This window comes from Lepeophtheirus salmonis, chromosome 6 (genome assembly GCF_016086655.4).
Source record: "Lepeophtheirus salmonis chromosome 6, UVic_Lsal_1.4, whole genome shotgun sequence".
NCBI classification, from domain to species: Eukaryota; Metazoa; Arthropoda; class Copepoda; order Siphonostomatoida; family Caligidae; genus Lepeophtheirus; species Lepeophtheirus salmonis.
In genome coordinates this window covers 7,069,183-7,088,254 of record NC_052136.2, presented here as the reverse complement: position 1 = coordinate 7,088,254, position 19,072 = coordinate 7,069,183, and the positions used below count along the sequence as shown (strand labels likewise).

Below are 19,072 nucleotides of genomic sequence, written 5' to 3'. Positions count from 1 at the left end.
CACTCCTGCAATATTTCTTTAATACGACTACATTTTTATTTCTTAAATCAAAATGTGCTCCATGATATACATCATGGAGCACTATATACAGTGCACCCAGTAACTTTTTTTTCTTATATTCATACAGACAGAAAGACAAGCTTTGTTGTATTAATATAGATTAAATATTATTTTTTAATTTAGATGTAACTTCGATGTTTTGAATTAATCTTCACTTAAATCTTTGGATTTTTGATTGTTTGAGTTTAGTTGAGTTTTCAAATAACATTTTGGATGATTTTGAGCAGTTTTCAGAAAATTGTTGACTCTAGTAAGTCGAGATTTTTCGAGCTCGAGTCATACGGGAACTCTAAAAAAGAAGCAAAAAAGTTTATTAAATGTAGGTATCTATACAAAATCGATTGTTTTTTGAGTTATCAATGAGTGTGATAGCTATGAATAAAAATTTGGATAATTAAATGAAAATATATTAATTTTATTATTCTATGTAGTATTGTGTCGCTCATTATTTAGGAGTGAAGACTACTGCCCTGTCTACTTCAGTCATGGTTTGGTGCAGTTCAATCCTGTAAGTCAGTCCTAAAACTTATAAAATTCAATCCTTTATGACGTTGATGAACTTTATTATAATTCCGAAGGACCAACAGTCATAAAAGCTGGTCCTAAGACTAGACTGGTCAGAATAAAAAAGTACTGAGGCAACACTAATTCAATGAATATAAAAATTTATATGCATTTTATGTATCTCTTTAAATATTCATTATTGATTTAACAGTGTGAAGTACAATTATCGTATTTCATTTTTGATTTTACTACAATTTGATGAGTAGAAACACATATGAGTAAGCGCCAGTTATAACCAATGTGGTGTTTTTACACCTCCACGACTGAAATAATATCTTAATACTTTGTATGTATCATATTTTTCCTCCGTCTTTCATGTAAATTCCTAATTTATCATATACTTCCTCTATCCAATTTTTGGCAATGATACTTCATTAGTTTCTGATTTATTTATAAAATTAATTATCGTAGTTTCAATGGATGTTTTTGATACGTTCTTATTATTGATCCTTCCCAACGATGGATATGAAAAAAGAAGATAAAAATTGTTTTACTCGCACAAAGCATGTCTTGATAAATAATGATTTAATAATTTAGATATAATCTACCATCCACTGTTTAACAATTTAATATTATTTTCTCCAACTACTTTTCTGAACTATTAATTCACAGGTATACAAAATAATTGTAAAAATTTAATAGATTTGTTTTTTAATGGTTATATATAGCAACTACAGGGTCTGAAAGCTATTTGCAGGGACAAAAAGATTTTATTTCAAACACCTTTTTTTCTTTAACCAATTATCAAATTAAAAAAAAACAGATTCTGAAACTTTGAAGGATTCTAATTTATTTTATTCAATAAAATCACCTCCAGCCTCTATACGAGACGGAAAGTGCAAGCAGGCCGTCTCTACTTGGTCCCTTATCAAATCCTTAATTCCTTCTTGATCCCACTGATTAGTTTGTATTTGGTGTTGTAGGAGGTTCGGTTGGTGTATCGTTCGATCGTGTCCCTAAAAAAATCAAAAATCCATTGGATTCAGATCTGTCAAATTTGTAGAGCAAAAGTCAAGCGAGATGAAGTCGTCAAAATTGTCTTGGAGCCATTTGATAATTTTTTTTTTTAGGTGTAGCTGGGAGCCAAATCCTACTGCCATATGTATGTCCTCCAATTGGCAACCATATCGATTCTGGGCTCTATCACGTCCAAGTTGTCGCTCTTGGTGCGAAGGACACTGTACCTTTTCAAAATATTTGGGACAACGAATTCGTCAAACGATTCCTTTTTTTTCAACTGGTGCAGGTTTGAACAGCTATTTAACAAAAAAAAAAAGCCCAAGAGAGCTTGTCAAAGTGGTGGCATAGATAATTTGTATACCCAGTACTTAGGACAAATAAAGTTTTTAAACTAATAAAATAACTGTTTTAATCTTTGCAATGTTATCACAATAGGATTTGAATGGAAGTAACGGGGAATTAAAAGTTATTCTATTATCATAAGAAAAGTGTTGAATGTCATTTATAAAATTTTAACTTGACGTATTTTCTTTTAACTTCATAGTATCCTAATAAAAAAACTCAAGTTACGGAGTAATTAAGCTAGAACTTAATTTGATACTTAAAGGCAATAAAATTTAATTCTTATACATTTTTCCTCATAAAGGATTAACTTAAAATTAGCATACTTCAATATCCTTTAAACTCTTTACTATTCCACTCAATCATAGATTTGATTGCCATGCCATCTGATGGAAGACTATTTCCTATCATACTATTTTTCTTCTCAATCAAACTCGTGGAGTTATCAACTAATGACTTGAACAATCTTATTTTGTATTTTGAAAAAACAGTTGCATATGTTGCTTTTAAAGGAAACATTATAACAAATTGTGAACTTTTCAACGTTCATAACAAGTAAGAAATATTTATTAACTTTTTATTCTGAGTATTATGTGAACAAAACATAAGGAGTGTTCCATTAAAATTAACAAATTTTGAATTTTAAACTTTAACAATTTAATATTAACAAAATAAATAATATAAATATAAATGTGTATGAGCTCTTTTAATAATTAATTTAACAGCCCTTAGCGGCAATGATATCTTCCAGGCGGAAGTGGAAGGCCTAAAAGCTGCTTCGGCTGTAGTCGGGAGGCAATCACGTTCAGGGAAAAGGTCCTTTGAATGGGTAGAATACATTTTGCAGTTAAAATCGGGGTCACACATGAAGGAACATACCACGTAAAATTACTAACATAAACTAAATGTATTTCATTCAAAGTTCTAAAAAACATAAAAGGGATCTCAATCTGTCTTGTCTTAAAAGTTCTATATGTCCTTAAAATTTTATCATTACATTGCTGGTCGATATTAATAAGTATTGTGCCATGATACCCACTTCGGAACTTTTTGCTTCCTGCAAGTCCTTTCTGCATCGTTTGAAGTTTTTAATTGATGACAAGCGTGCTCGAATTGAATATGCATATTAAGTTTAATATGCATATTTAACTTTCATTATAGCAATTCATTTTTTTTATTTTTGCTGCTCTTGATAAGCTTTAAACTACACTAATTTATTGTGTAAATTTATCGTGAAAACCTTATTTGTACGAAACTTATTTTTTTAAATCATATTACTGATTTGGGGGAATGTTCCATTCAGGAATCATTTTAAAGATTTTTATTCTTTGAATCAAAATAATAGAATGATCAATAAAAGCACTTTTTTTAATATAATAGATAAATATGATACACTTAGTTCTTCTTTAATTAAACTTTCTATAGAGATGTTGATGGGAAGAACAAATTATTGAAGAAACTTGAAGTATCAAAAGGAGCTCACAGTATTCAAATAAATTTGAAGGAAATACTAATTGTCCTTGAATATTGTCAAGAATTTGACGAATCAAAGAGGAATGTGAGAGATTATAATGAAATAAAGCCTATTACAAAAATTGAAACTATTTTTGCTGGGATTTCTCCGGGAACAAAGTGGTGTGGATTTGGAAATATTGCGAAAGAGTTTGAAGATCTTGGAGAAATTGAAAATGTAGATGCCTGTTGTCGAACACACGATCATTGTCCTATCAGTGTCAGTGCTTATCAACTTAACTATGGGATTTTTAACTTTCATCCCTATACATTGTAGAGTAACAGGATACATATTTACTTATACAACAAATTCAGAAATTCAAAAACTCATTTCTTTTCTAGATCTCATTGCGACTGTGACTCAATGTTTTATCGTTGTTTGAATAATGCAGAAAAAAAGAATGATTCTGTAGCAACGGTAGCGATAAAGAATATTAAAAAAATATATTTTAATATTGCTGCAGTCAAGTGCATATCAACATTGTACCCGAAGATCTGTATTGAGATTTTAACTAAGAATGGGACTCGCTTAAAGAACAAAAATCCAAAGGTGTTGATGAAAGAGAAGAGCTACTTTGATTTGCTCTTTTATGTAGAAGAAAAAGTTTCTCGTGATCAACCTTGTGTGAAGTGGACCATTGACTACACAGCAGTTCCAGAGTATGTAATCCATCATCTTCAAGTTTGAATTAGTCTGGAAAATTTACTTTGTATTTGTATGATAAATCCTACTCTTACCATATTGATATAAGTATACTTTTATCAATACTTTTTAAATTATCTCACCTTGTTACCTCACTTGTATAAAAGTTTAACATCATATTCTATTTTCATGTGTAAATTCCTTCAAATTGATGAAATATTGCAAATTTTCAACCTCCATACTACTAAATTTCCGCTTATTATTTTATAAAAACATACTTTTAATTATTTAACATATTAAAACTCAATATTCTTCGAAATTATCGTAAAATCCTTGGGCAATTTTGTTTTTGTGCATCTAAATTTATATAACAGAACTTGTACTTTTGCAGTTATGTAATTTATTTCCACTTGATTGGGCGGTATAAAAATAACAAAAATCTTTATGGATAATTTTCAAATTAAAATTTAAAAAAAAGAGAGAAAAAAAAAGACAATCACTTGGTTTATTATAGTAATAATATGAGTACACTTGAATAAAAAATGTTGAGATGTCTTGAGTGATTGTTGACAGAAGAAACACGTTCTTTTTTCCGCTGTTCTTATAATCTCTCCAGCCTAGGCATTAAAGCCAATCCTATATTTCCTTTTCTTTATTTGGCCACTAAAAAAATTATCAGCCTATTGTTTCCCATCATTTTCATATAATTAAAAAAAAAACATCCCTAGGGCCAATTTCTCTTCTATTAAGAACAACTCTTTTTAAAATTCTTACTCTTTCTAAAATCTCATTTGGCGTAAATTGACAATTTTTATTAAAAACCTCTCCAAAAAACGATATCTTTCTTTTAAAAGTGGTATCCGATATTTTTGCCTATATACTATTCTCTAAAACTGGTTCTTGCTATTCCATTCTTTTTAAAACTTTAGTTGCCAATTCCCCATTAATTACTTCATTTCTCCCCAGAATGGGCTTATATCCTTAGTTATCCGTAAAATTTTGCATGGTTTGTTGCCTTTCTCTCCCTCTAGTGCAGTGTAATGCAGTGCATTATTCAAATCCGAAAAATAATTACAAGTTTGGTTCTTCAAAGAAAATAATTGCAAATACTTTTTTTAGACAATAATTTCGTGCAGCACTCTTATTTTTTTCATTAAGGTGGAAACCCTAAGCGGGGTTGGTTTTATCATGAGCAACAAAAAATTGGGAAGCCTTTTTTGGATTGTCGAGGTTACATTAACGATTATTTAAGAAGAAAAAAATTATTGAAGTTTTTTAAAACAAGACAAAAAATCTTTTTTTTTTTTAAACCAAATAATATAATTTTATGGTCTTTATAAAAAAATATATCTATAATGTATTAGGCTGCTATTTTTTTATTGTTCAAGTGCAAGGCCTACGGAACATGGAATACATAGTTTATATTATCCTATGATAAATGATAGTCAAGTTCCTCATTACTTAACTAGCAGGATACTGAAACCAACCTACACCTGAAAAAGTATTGAACAAATTGAATTCTCATTAGTGTTTATGCAATCCAAGACGAATTAACAGGTTAATACAATCTCTCATTCATGTTACTAACTGAAAAGTTATTGAAGAGATTGAATTATCATAAGTGTTCACCTAATAAAAACTGTCGCTAAGCAGAAAAAAATGGAGGAGGAGGAGGATTCAAATGTTTATTATTGTATATATAAGATTTGAATAAAACAGAATTAAAAATTACATTTTTACTAAAATTGTATTTCTATTTTTTTTTTGTATAATGTCATTGTACTATGAATTATAAGCGTCATATTTTTTCTTCTTTACTATAAAATAATTCTTAATATAAAACGAAATATGATTCTTTTATTAATTTTTTTTCATTTGATGTTATCATTTTCTATGACATTGAATATGAATATTATAAGTGCCTTAATCATAATCTTTTTACTAAATTTTGCAAACGCAAACAACAAAAGTTTAACAGTTATGTATCATGAGGAAACAATTGCAGCTTTTGAAAAGGCTAACAATGAGCTAGCTCACTGTCGACTCTATAGAGTGAACCATAGGTGAGTTGGCCTGAATAATAAATAATAAGGTGATACTGAGACAAATTACAGCACTTTTTGTTTTTGGCACAATTACTCCGAGGTGCCTTGACATGACTCCCCAAATTTGAACACCAGGGATGGTCACAATAGTTAAAAAATATCAAATTTGAGTTGGAAGTTAGAAAAATTAAATAATAGTTTTTTGATGAATTAGTACATATACTTTTCATGATGTTGAATGATTAAATGTTAATTTTCTCTAGATTGACATTGTATGAGCTTTATATTATAAATGACTTTGGAATCAGCATTTTGATGGATAAAGTTGACTCACAAAAAACTCTTCAAAGCCTTGTTCTGACTAAAAACATTGTTGATGTGAAGTTAAACAACATAAAAGAAAATAGACGAGTAAACGATGCAAGGGAAATTGCAACACTTGCTGTAAATACCCCTTATCTACTGCACGTTACAATATCTCAAATTTCTCCTCACTGAGTGAGTTTTGAATTTTAATAGAATTATAGTAAATGAAAGCGAAATAGTCAATAATTCAGCATTATTACAAAATAGTGATCCTGAAAAAAAACTACGTTTACGCAAAAAAATAGTTTTTCTCCATTTTATCAAGGATAAATTTACAAAAATCATTGATTTTTTCAAAATAATCATGTCATGTAAATTTTATGGCTGTAGCCATTTTTTTATGTTTGAGAAAAACGGACTGTTGCTATTATCCCAGCTCACCTCTACTTTCACTAATTAAATAAATACATTAAAATGTTCTTAATAATTTTTTACTATATTTTGTTTGTAGAGATGACCCTAATAAGGATAAGATATTAGCAAAACTCAAACCTAAAGCAATCAGCATTCTAGAAGTTAATATGCAGGTTATTTTACAAACCATAATTAAATGTTCATCTATACATGAAGAGCGTAAGGAGTCTTTTACTGCACAATCTAAGTCGGAATTGTCCTTATGGTTGGGAGTAATCTCAGGAACTAAATGGTGCGGGTTTAAGGATATTGCGACCGATTATGAGGATTTGGGATCATATGAAAGAGTGGATCGATGCTGTCGGGGTTATCATTATTGTCCAATTAAAATTAGTAGTAACCATAAAAAATACGGAATTATTAATTCATATGGTCGAAAGATGTACGTATAATTCATTATTTCAACCATTTATATAGCTTATCAATACAAAAGCAAGCTAAAATGATTTTTAACATAACTGAGTTAGAAACACAATTGTACTCTTTGACGAATTATCGTCAACTTCTATCTTCTCATATATCAAATGAAGGTTATGAACTATCGTTAAGAATCTATGGTATTTAAACTTATTCAGAAATTTGAATATAATGTTACAAAAATATCAAGTCTTTCTTCCGTTTTTCATTTTTGTTCACTCATCAAATTCATTTATAAAAGTTTGCGTCGATTTTGTTTTTCTTCGTTTTTAAATTGACCAAATCTTCATTTTTATAAAAAAGAAATATCAATTTTTGTTTTTACTATTAGAACTTATTTTAAATCTTGTGACATAAAACTTTATGTCCTTTAAACATTATTATTACAAAAGGACCAAGACCCAGTGCTTGTTTGTATGTATATTTAGTTTCAAACAATAAAATACAAAACATCAACAATTTTAGTGTATCAAGACATTTTATATCAATTTTTAAATATAGTATTAAGTATGTTTTTACTTTTTATTTTAGAGCTCATTGTGATTGTGATAAAATGTTTTTTAATTGTCTCAAAAACATAATTAAAACATCAAAGAATAAATCATTGAAGTATAAAACTGAAGTAGTGGGTATTTTAAAATTCAATGTTATAGAGCAAAAATGCTTGAAAGATGAAAATAATATGCAAGATGGGAATGAAAGATGTGCAGAAATAATTGAAGGAGTAGAAGTGATTGACGAAGAGTATTTACAATATGATGAAGAGTATTTGAAATGTCTAAACTTTAATGTCAAGAAAAAGTATTTTGTATCAAATGGTTACCAAAAGTTTTAATTTGATTTTGATAGAAGATGATTATTATCCAAATATTTATTGACACAATTTACCTTTTTTTGAAATGTTAATGAAGAAAATATACCAATATAAATTCCTGCAAATAAACCTTACTCCAAAAAAAAAAAAGGTTACATATATGATATGCACAATAGTCCAATAAGTCAAATTTTTCCTTTGAAAATCAGAAAATCTCTGAAAATCTTGGAAAAATGATAAAATCATTTACCAATGGAAGAATATTTATTATTCTCCAAAAGGATTTTGGAATTTTTTGAATAACTGGAGACCAATAATTAATTCTTAATTAAGCATATATTATTAATATTTATCCCGCTGTTTTGACTTTAGAAATGCAGCTGATCTGGAACAAAAACTTGAATTGGTAGAAAATGCGTGTGTAATGTATGTATCTTGTGTAGACGTTTTTTTGTGTGATGTATGAATTTAATTCGAAATTAGTGAGCTCAAAGTGTATTTTGGCCTTTTTATATGTTTAAAAAGCGTCATAAGTGCTAGAAGTCCCTTTTTGCGTCGTTTTTATTCTTTTTTGGACTACAGTATACTCGAGGTCAGTTTTTGAGGCTCGAAAGTTGTATCTTGAGATCCCAAGAACAAAACCCTATAAGAAGAGTTACGACACCAAGAAAACTGCCTGACATCAGCTGAAATAAATTTGTGGCCTTATTCAAATCTTATTAACTGTGAAGACAATGTAATTTTTCCAATAAATCGACCTGAAATCCCAAAATTAGGATAGAAATTTTCTTCGTGTAGTGCTGTTAAATGCTCAAGCAAATCTGGAGACAAAGATGCCACCCTTTTTTTTCTTTCCAAAGGATAAGAGTATATTAAATAAATGGATACTACGAATGAAGGGGACCAATTGGAAGCCTTCCACTTATTATCAGTTGTGCTCAAATCACTTGGAAAGACGCCCAATAAGATCAGACCACTCCAAACGGATAAGAAAGCTTTGTTTTGGGCTATTTCTACCCTATTCAGCCACGTAACACCCATTGTGCAAAGACAAACATGGAATTCTAGAAAATCCAATGAGGAATGAGAAGGTAAATGAACATAAGAAAAATTGTATTTTTATTACTTTTTTTTTGGTTATTAGAGCTAGTCAACATGAAATTAGATTCCCATGATAATGCTTATGGTGCTGATCCTCATTTGGAAGACTCTGCAGTAGATAATAACAAAGCCTATCTTCTCACTATAAAAAATTTATAAACTATTGAGGAGGAACATTTTAATCTTGAACAATATCAAAGTAGGATTCCTTATTACTTAAAAAATGTAAATATGATCGTTTTTCTGTACTTAGGGCCAAATAATATGGAATCATATTGCCAAGATTATTTATATAGTGCTGTTCATCCCTTAGAAAGCTCTCCATTTGGAGGATATAATGTAATTTACTTTTGGTACAAAATCTGATGAAAATTTTCCAGCATATCCGGAGGAATATATTTATATTAAAAAATATCCACTTAGAAATATAAATTTCTTGACTACGTTATCCATTATGCTATTGGTAATGAATATTTTATTACATCCATTATAGAGCTTTCCTTAAAATGAAAAAGGTAAAAGACATGAATTAGTCTCTTCAAATTCAATTAGAAGTTCAAAAGGAGAAGATTGTTGAGCTGAAGAAAAAAAATAATACGAAGAGAAATATGTTTATCTGAAATATTCGTAATATTATATAATTTGAATTAGTTGTTTTAACTAAAATGAACGTATAATGTTTTTAAAAAAATGTTATCATTTAATAATGTTTTTAAAAAATGTTATCATTTAATAATGATTTTATTAAGTTTTATCTACTTTCAATGTAATGAATTTTAGTTGTTTAAGGCCTCAATTGTAGTTACATAAGGTTGGCGCAAGATAGCACTCAAATGTATTTTGAGCAACTCTTATTATAGGGCTCAGCCCAAGGATAAAGCAGGTCATTGTTTGTGTTTTACTGTTCCTCTCTTATTGGGAGGGTGTTTATCATATATATTGTCTATGGTGTTTATATTTTATTTCATATACACATATTATATATACTGTCTTTATTTAATTATAAAGAAATAATCGGAACTTTAAAAAAATATGTCAACTAAACCTCTTCATAAACTTCATGATAATATCAGGAAATCATCGAAGATTAATGGAAGAGATTACTCAAATGTCCTCAAGGAAAATAACAGCATTCATAGAGATGCAACAGATCGTGTGAACCTGGATAATAACTATCATGGGAGACTTTTGTGCTCACAATGGACAATGCAGAAAGTTTGTGCTTTAAAGTAGAAAATGTTAAACACATTGATATGTATTTACGATATAGCAATTAAATATGGTTTTAATGAGCATGGCATTGCGGGTGTTAATTCTAGATTTCGCCTAGGTGTTTTTATATTAGATTCCCTACAAACGTTAGGGATCGAATTGATGACTTGAAAAAGTACAAGGAGATGAAAATAAAAAATACAGACGGTTCATTTGAGGATGTTACTTTTCAAGTAAAAAAAATTGATAATGGTAATATTAATAGAAAGTAGAAATTAATTGTTATGCTTATCCATACTTTCAAAAGAGTAAATGCTGGGCAAATATGGTTAAATGGTTGAAGCAATTTCGTGAAATTATTAACCACTATCCCAAAAAAACAAAAAACAATGGATGATAAAGTTGAGGGAAAATATAAGAGTTATAAAGAAATTGAATGAGACAGTGACTACACTTTAGAAATTGTAGTTGATCATTCGTATATACCTCAAATTTTACCCTTTCAAGGAAGTTTAATTAAGCTGAAGTTTTCCGGAGTGAAACTTCAATGTCAAAGGTGCTTTGATTTTGGACACATGAAACATTATTGCATTGAAAAACGAATTAAAACATTTGAATATGAAAGGGTACTCAAAAAAGCCATGCAAGAATGTTTTCCATCAAAAGTACAAATTCTAAAAGATATGAAGGCTCAATTGATAGAAAACAAAAATGAAGAGAATTATTCCAGAATTCATAAGTATACTCTATCCAAAAAACAAATCGAAGAGGTAAGTGGGACCCAATCTGTGGCAGAAAAAAATCAAGATAAGTCTTGTGGATTAAACAATGAACCGGGAAATGAAGAAATGATAGAAGACAAAAATGATGACGATTCTTCCAGAATTAATAAAATACTCTATTCAGAAAACAAATCGAATAAGTGAGTGGGGCCCAAACTGTGGCAGAAAAAGAAGAAGTTACATCTTCCGGATTAAACAATGAAGCGGGAAATAGCAATGTAGAACAAGTACAAACCAAGTATTCGGATAAGGGAAACCAATGTTCTCTGTAAGAAAGAGACAAGACAAATGATGGAGAAAGTAGATGGTCAATAAAACAATTGAAGCCTCATTTGGACGTCCATACAAATCTGGACTGTTGTTATATACAAACCAACTGCTTTTCCTCAATTTGCTATTAGGGTGATGAAAGAGCAACAAGAGTGGCTTAAAAAGCTATTTCACCATTGCTATTTGACCCTCATTGATTATTATTTTTCCCATCTTACATATTTGAGCCAAAATCATATCTAGTAAAGTTGTATTATTAACATAAAATAACTCAAAAAAATAAATAAATAAAGGTCATATTATACTTTATTTAACAATTTTTTCCAAATAATTCTATAATAATTTTTATAATTAAACTTTGTTATTTTTTGTTTTGAACCATTCTTGTTTAAGCCATATGGTTTTCATTTTTTAAGTTTTTATAAAACTAGTAAAGATAGTTCCATAAATTTTAAAAATATAACAGTCCAAATTATTGTGGCAAATATTAACCATAAATGTAATATTATCAAAAACTCACAATTTTCATGATAAATAATTTCTATCATAGATATAAATATATTTTTTTGACTAGCACAGTTTAAAAATATGCTCTGGAGTCTGTATTTTCCGTTATTGCTTCATATAGATTCCAAGAAACGATAAAAATTAAATAAATAGAATCTGAAGGATATACAAGACCTCTTCGATATATCATATTGATGAAATAATCTTTGACTTTTTAAGACTCATCATCCATGAATCTTTCTTCAAAATTAATATTGGGAAATTCTTTAAATGAACATAATTTGGATGGGAAACAGTTGCATGACCCAGATGTTTTGAGGTTTCGAGCTACTTACCTAGTTATAAAAAATAATAATTTTGAATCAAGTCATCATAATCATATTATTCCATTACCCTATCAGTATCTAACATTGACATACCATTTACCAAGTCTTTCTATGTATAGGTTAGATCTTCTTTAACCACCACTTACTTAATATCACATATTTTATTTATAGAATTTGATAAGTGACTTAATCGAATATTATTTTCCCCTTCCATGCAGCTCTTCGTAGACAAAAAGTAATTTGCACCAGACAACTGTCTCTATATTTTCTAAATCTTGCTTCAATGAAGTCTCTTTGAATAACACCTAAAATGACAAATTGAAAACCATAGATTTGAATAACTTCTTGAGTATAAACAAAAAGTGAGTGTTTCACAACAATTAAATTTTCCCTCGAAAGTACTGTTTTTTTTACTCAATTCCTTCCTCTTTATCCAATCTTCAAAATATTTCAAAAATTTAATTTGTTCTTTGTCCATACTTTGTATGGGATTTTGAAGGTTATCCCTTTTCCTACAGCCAGTGACGGATCATTTCACATTCAATATGTTCCCATAATTATGAATCATCTTTAGAAAAGGGATTGCTTCAAGAAAATGTGTATGAATTTTAGAGTTCATCTCCAGGGCATCAATGAATGCTTTGATGAAACTGAGGATCAGTTGATTTGACATTAGTTTTTTCGATTGGACTTGGACAGAGCATTTTATCAGTCAATTTGTGAGCATATTTAATTGACTTTCCGACTTCAATGTTGTATAGATACTCAAGATTTTCAATCTTTGGAGATCCAATTTCTATTCCACGGAGTTCAGGGAATTCCAAAATTCTTCCTTTTACGAAATTATTGTATACGTTCTTAAAACTATGGATTAAATCAAAAATAGGAAATTTTTTACCAGATTCTCCTTCTGATGAGTGAATGTAATAGCTCAATGGCGAACTGGAAAGTAGTTCTTTGGATAAAAATTTGCAGTTTGCACTGTAGTTGTCGACAAGTGTACCAATCGCTCGTAATCCAGCTTTATGCACACCATGTAGAGCAAGATCATAATATTGTTTGTAATATTTTGGAGTTGAGTTTGGTCAGACGATTTATGCTCACATCGTCCTCATACTCACGAACTTTTAATCATAAATGTTAAGATAGTTTTTGAGGGTACAAAATCTTCATTCAGTCCATATAATTTACCGTTAAAATAGTCCACTTGCTTTGCTGTGTGAATTTCGTCAATTAATGGATATACATTTTTCTGTAATGGATTCAAATTTTCACTTCTACATTTCAGGTATTTACTGGTGGTATCATTAATGTCAGTGCTGATAGTGACCACTCCAGAAACTTTCATCAAATGGACACATGTGGCATTGTAAGAAGTCCTTGAATTTGAAGTTGCTTGTAGAGAGTAGGGCTGGTGTGTTTCCTCATTAAACAGTTGGCTAACATTTTAACCAAATATCTAAGGAATTTCCCCTCTTTCATCGCAAGGCTTAATTGTTCTACTGAAAATTGAATTTTTCATCGAAAATTTCACCCGTGTGAATAAATTCTGCCTCATTTTTGAAAACATCTAAAATGACTTTAAAATGAGCAAACTTGACCATGTTCCTTTCCTCCTCAACTATGTAGCTGTTCAAAGAAGCTAAGATATTTAGTACCAGATAGTTCATTTCTTGCTCATTATATGATGCACTTTACTGAGGAATAATCAAAAATGAAAATCTGGCAAATAGGAGTCTATTTTCAATATCTTCAATTGATATATTAGCATGCCTATTATCTAGGGAGAGATATTTAGTCTTAATTTCTTAGATGGAAGTAGTGTTATCCGCTTCAAGAAACTTTTTGCCCATATTTTCCATTCAACTAGAAGATAAAGTACATAACTATTAATCTATATATATATATTAATAAATAATATCTATCTAAAAATTGCCAACCTCTATTGGGAATAAAACACACACACAAACAATCAAAAACATTTAAATTATTACTAATATTCTTCTTGGAAACGTGCTTGAGTAGTTGCTCTACCGCTCCATTGATCTGGTGAATGCCTTGATAAATAAGAAGGATAGTTTTGGAACTAACAAAGAGTGAAATCATAGTTTAATTTTCTACTCGTCAATGTTGAACCTTTTCGCTTCTTCATTCGGAAACTATTATAATCTATCGATTCTGTTAAGAAATCTGTATTTGGAAAATGCAAAGAGAAAATTTTAATTGTATTAAATGATTGGGAGAAATTCGTCTAATCTCTTAGAATGACACTTTTTCAAAATTGGAGTCTATTTGGAAAATTTGGATATCGATGAAACGGTATTTTGCCCTCTTTTTCATTCAGGACTTTGGGCCCTGCTTTTTTAAAGCGATACCCAGTCCGACATCCAGGATCTGAGCACCTACTCGGCATCTTCGTTAGCTCCACCAAAGAACCTTCAATTAAAACTCAAGGGATGAAAACACGTTTCAATTTGTAGTTGTTGTTACATAAATTTATATTATCGTTCTTCTTATATAACTACATACGCTTTGATTTTTTTGGCCCAAACATGTAAATGAAAAGAACAAAATCGCTCCATATAAATAAGGTACTCCTTGGTTCAACAAACCAGACGTTGAATGGAGGAGACATGTTTCATCCAGCGAGTTCTACAATAGGCTCATGATTGTTACTAACCTCAGAGACGAGAAAATTGCTGCTCACTCCCTGGTATGGGCTGCAGCTCAACTCATTATTTGGTCAATTGTTCCTTTATTTGATGGGGATAATATTCGGGAGATAAACCAAGCACTCCAAAAAAATTAAAGGACGAAGCCCAGGGAAAAATATTTTAACCTTTCATGATTTAAGGGCCGTAACTCAAGAAAGTGAGAAACTGTGGAATAGCTGATGGACCAGGATCAAAATTGTGAATCCTGTGTTGATAAGTCTAATCAGCATAAAACAACAACCATGGTTTTTGATAGTGTAAGTAGTTGAACGGAGGAAATTGTAAATGTCTGTGTTGATGCTGGCACGAATAAAAATAATTGTAAAGATACTACTAAGGCGAATGAAACTGGCAGTGTTAGAGAAATTGCTACTGATGACCACGGAATGATCGATAAGTCAGAAAAAACCGTCTAAATCAAACAGCAGGTGTGAAAAACTCTGGAAAAAAGTAAATATTTATTCCAAAAGACTTGATGCCAAAAAGAAGTCCCAAATAGATATGTTCTTCGATTTGGCTGCTGACACCCTATTATTAGATAAACCCATACAAAATAAAATAAAATGATTAGCTGATTTTATATCAATTCTGCAAAAAAGCTAACTCTGAATTAAAACTCAGAAAATCTCTAATAGCCATAATAACAGACTCATACGACAGTAACGCCTCAACAAAAAGCATCGTGGGTATACTATCCATTGTAAACATGGGTCAAAACCAAGTGCATGCATTCGAACTGCTAATTATTTATATATATAATTTGTTCCAGAATTATCTATTAAGAAATGTCCATCGCTCTCACATGAGAAATAACAAGCTGACTTAAGAGTTCATTTTTTAGAACCTTTATTCACCCAACTAAACCACTCTGACAGTTTTTTATGTCAATATTGGTTGATAGGGTGAAAAAGAGGTTTATGCATGTATCACCGTCATTTTAAAGCTAACAATGGATATAATTAATTAATATAGTGAATTTGGATTAGACTTCTCGGCTTATATATCATGGATTAATAAGCAGAAAATATGTCATGGACAGTATAAGATTACTCAGTGCTCCAACGAAAAAAATAGAATTGTTTTTTTATTTTTTGGCATGTTTGGGAAGATATTTGGTATTAAGTTGATAACTTTTATTTAAGACATAAATCCTCTCTCATAGAAATATAACACTATTGGTACAAGTTCTCAATATAAATAAATACCGGTGATTTAAAAAGAAGATTATTTTTTTCAAGCAAAAAAGGGAAGTCCAGAGATGTGATTAGGATTGACTTTGTTTCTCTATTAATCAAAAGTTGACTAGAATCAACAACAAATTATCTTCAATTTCTTCTGATAAATTAGTCATATTATCCCTACAGACGCCCCGTTATATTTACTTAATGATTGCACAAATTTACAGTCACAATATAAAAACATATGATGTCCCTGATTTAATTTTCTTTGACGTATGTGGTTCGTCAACATACAAACAATATTGGACATAAATCAAGATAAGGAAAAAATCCCAATATATTTTTTACTTCAATTTATAATAACATAATTCGAGAGTCGATGTTAGGACTTAATTAAGAAGTTTGAACCGCTAATCTTCAATGAAACACCTAATTTGGAAATATTTCTTTTTAATGTTCCTTTAATTGGTTAGATGGAGTTTCACTGATTAAGTATAACTAAGTAAACATTCCCTTTTGACATTTACTTCATCAGACCTAGGAATATTCTTTGAAGTCCATATAAATAATACCTAATTTTGAATTTTTTTTGTCCTGATACTTTCCCGTCTCTCATGAATAGATCTATTGTAATATTTCTAAGGGATATTAAATGGATTTATATGTCCTCAAAGTAATAATTGTGGGCATGTAAACGACCAAGGTTACTTTTGAATATTTCCATCAAGAAAGAAAAAGTTATTTGGCAACCATGCTTCTATTTGATAAAAAGCTTTTTCCTCCATTGAAAAAAAATGTCCAAGAACATACATTTCTAGAAAATCTTTGGAAATTGTTTCCATTTCTAAGGACTTAGCCCAACGAAATGCAACTTCTTGGTGAATAAACCACTGAGAGCATGGGCCTCTCTTTTCACAGGATTCTTGAGGCCCTAATTTTAATTTGCAATTACATCCCATTTTGCAAAATTTACAAACCACCTTTTAAAGTTATTTATAGAACTGAGTAAAACGTTTTCTATGGAGTAAACTTTATTAACATGAATATCTTCCTTAGATATAGATATTGCGCCACATAGATTATTTTTTTAAAGTTTTTATCAATGCAAAGTCTGATAACGTGATATCTGACTACTTTGAAGCGAAATTAAATTGTTAATGGAACTTTGTTTTTACTAGTCGCAATCGAATGACAGTCATAAGATTCTATTCAACATTTCTAATCTAGTAGTTCTCAAACTGTTCTAGGTGTTACATAAAAAAAGTTCATTTCAAATTTTACATAAAATTCGGTCAAAGATTTGTTTCAGATTATAATGATACTTCGAGATTTTGATATTTCCTCAGGTCCTACATATGTAAAAAGTTTCAGGATAACTGATATTATCAATATTTTGCAGAAATCAATGTTGCCCAAATATAATATACGTATTTTCTATAAGTTGGACATTTGAAAAAAAAATATAAGTGATTAATACATTAAATATTTAATAACACTTAAGTTCATTAAAGGTTTATAGAAGTGGAGTCAAGTAGTTTTTGTCTCATAAATGGGATGATACTTAATGGATATTATTGATACGATATAATGTTTAATGAAAATAAGGCGAAGCCTTGTAATGTTTTTATTGAGAGCAATTGTGTACAGACTCAATTACATTTTAAATCAAAGACATACATCCTAATGTTGTGCCTCAATCCGAAACCAATTTTACTTCAGTGTAATCTTAAGGAATTTTTTCCAGAACGATCAGGATCGACATTGCAGCCTAAACCTTGGGCTGGAACAAATATATAAAATTATTTTTCTAAAAAAACAGAACATCATACAATACAAGTGATTTTTTCGTGTTTACCGACTTTTACCAATCCAAAAACCAAAACGAACTCGGACAGAATTATATTGTTCAGTCTTAAAATAATTACGGTATTAGACCAGTCTAGGATTTCCTGACGGAAACCCAACTATAATATATTATTATATGTATGGTTTATATATTAAACTACTATCGGTCAAAAGAACTTCCATGAAAACGTTATAAATAAATTTTATTCAAATATAATTTTTATATTTGAATACTTTAAATATCAATTAATAAAAAATATAAAACACAAAGCCATCTTTATTGCATCTTGCATAATTTCCTCAGAATATAGAACGAAGAAAAACTTTTTACCACCTCTTCGACTATCCTTCATTTAATAAGTAGTAGAAAATTGTTTGAATTTAACAATAGTTTCACTAATATATAACCAGTCAGCGTTTAGAATATTAATAAGTAGAGGTGAGTACTAGACTCGATCATTTAACTCAAATTGGATTCGAGTCCACATTTTGGAGACTTGCAACTCGACTTGATTGACAGAATCAAGACTCGAGACTTGAACGTTATTTCAATTTTTTTCAATGCATATAAGTAACTTTTTAAAGTATCTTTTATTTTCTGAGGACTTGAACTGGGCTCAATGAAAAAATTCAAGAACTCGATGTAAATATTCATAGACGTGGACTAGTAAGCAAAGACTTGAGACTTGAATTGGACTTGCAGACTAAATGCTTTTCCGCACTTCAGATAATAAACAGTTGGATAACTAGAGAATCGGCTGCTAGTAAAAAAACCTACAGGTTTAATTAAGGATTTGGAGATACCATTGTGAAATACTAATTGCTTTTATTTATAAGTATTCTATTATTGCTTTTTTACATTAAATACAATTATCAATATAACTTTTAAATTGTACTTTAAGGAACATAGTCATTTAAAAATTATCAGTTTCCTTAATCTCATCTATTTCTCTGAGTTGTTTATTAACTCTAGAGACAGAAATATATATGTATATCCGTA

At 29.7% G+C, this 19,072-nt stretch overlaps 2 protein-coding genes across 2 annotated transcripts; both read left to right on the top strand.

Moving 5' to 3' along the window:
- The first annotated feature begins 1,998 nt into the window (after positions 1-1,998).
- On the top strand, positions 1,999-5,766 carry LOC121119910 (uncharacterized). The gene is made up of 4 exons (XM_040714738.2): positions 1,999-2,481; positions 3,352-3,711; positions 3,781-4,098; positions 5,470-5,766. The coding sequence occupies exons 1-4, from the start codon at positions 2,306-2,308 to the stop codon at positions 5,576-5,578; spliced, it is 963 nt and encodes a 320-aa protein (XP_040570672.2). The 5' UTR covers positions 1,999-2,305; the 3' UTR covers positions 5,579-5,766.
- Positions 5,767-5,952: 186 nt separating this feature from the next.
- On the top strand, positions 5,953-8,256 carry LOC121120994 (uncharacterized). The gene is made up of 3 exons (XM_040715857.2): positions 5,953-6,144; positions 6,944-7,288; positions 7,855-8,256. The coding sequence occupies exons 1-3, from the start codon at positions 5,960-5,962 to the stop codon at positions 8,156-8,158; spliced, it is 834 nt and encodes a 277-aa protein (XP_040571791.1). The 5' UTR covers positions 5,953-5,959; the 3' UTR covers positions 8,159-8,256.
- The last annotated feature ends 10,816 nt before the right edge of the window (positions 8,257-19,072 follow it).

Bases quoted from the DNA above. Each gene is read 5' to 3' on its own strand.
- LOC121119910 (XM_040714738.2), top strand. From the start codon at position 2,306: ATGCCATCTGATGGAAGACTATTTCCTATCATACTATTTTTCTTCTCA. The intron at 2,482-3,351 runs GTAAGAAATATT...AACTTTCTATAG, and splicing joins CTTTTCAACGTTCATAACAA to AGATGTTGATGGGAAGAACA. The intron at 4,099-5,469 runs GTATGTAATCCA...TTATTGTTCAAG, and splicing joins GACTACACAGCAGTTCCAGA to TGCAAGGCCTACGGAACATG.
- LOC121120994 (XM_040715857.2), top strand. From the start codon at position 5,960: ATGTTATCATTTTCTATGACATTGAATATGAATATTATAAGTGCCTTA. The intron at 6,145-6,943 runs GTGAGTTGGCCT...TTTTGTTTGTAG, and splicing joins CTCTATAGAGTGAACCATAG to AGATGACCCTAATAAGGATA. The intron at 7,289-7,854 runs GTACGTATAATT...TTTTTATTTTAG, and splicing joins AATTCATATGGTCGAAAGAT to AGCTCATTGTGATTGTGATA.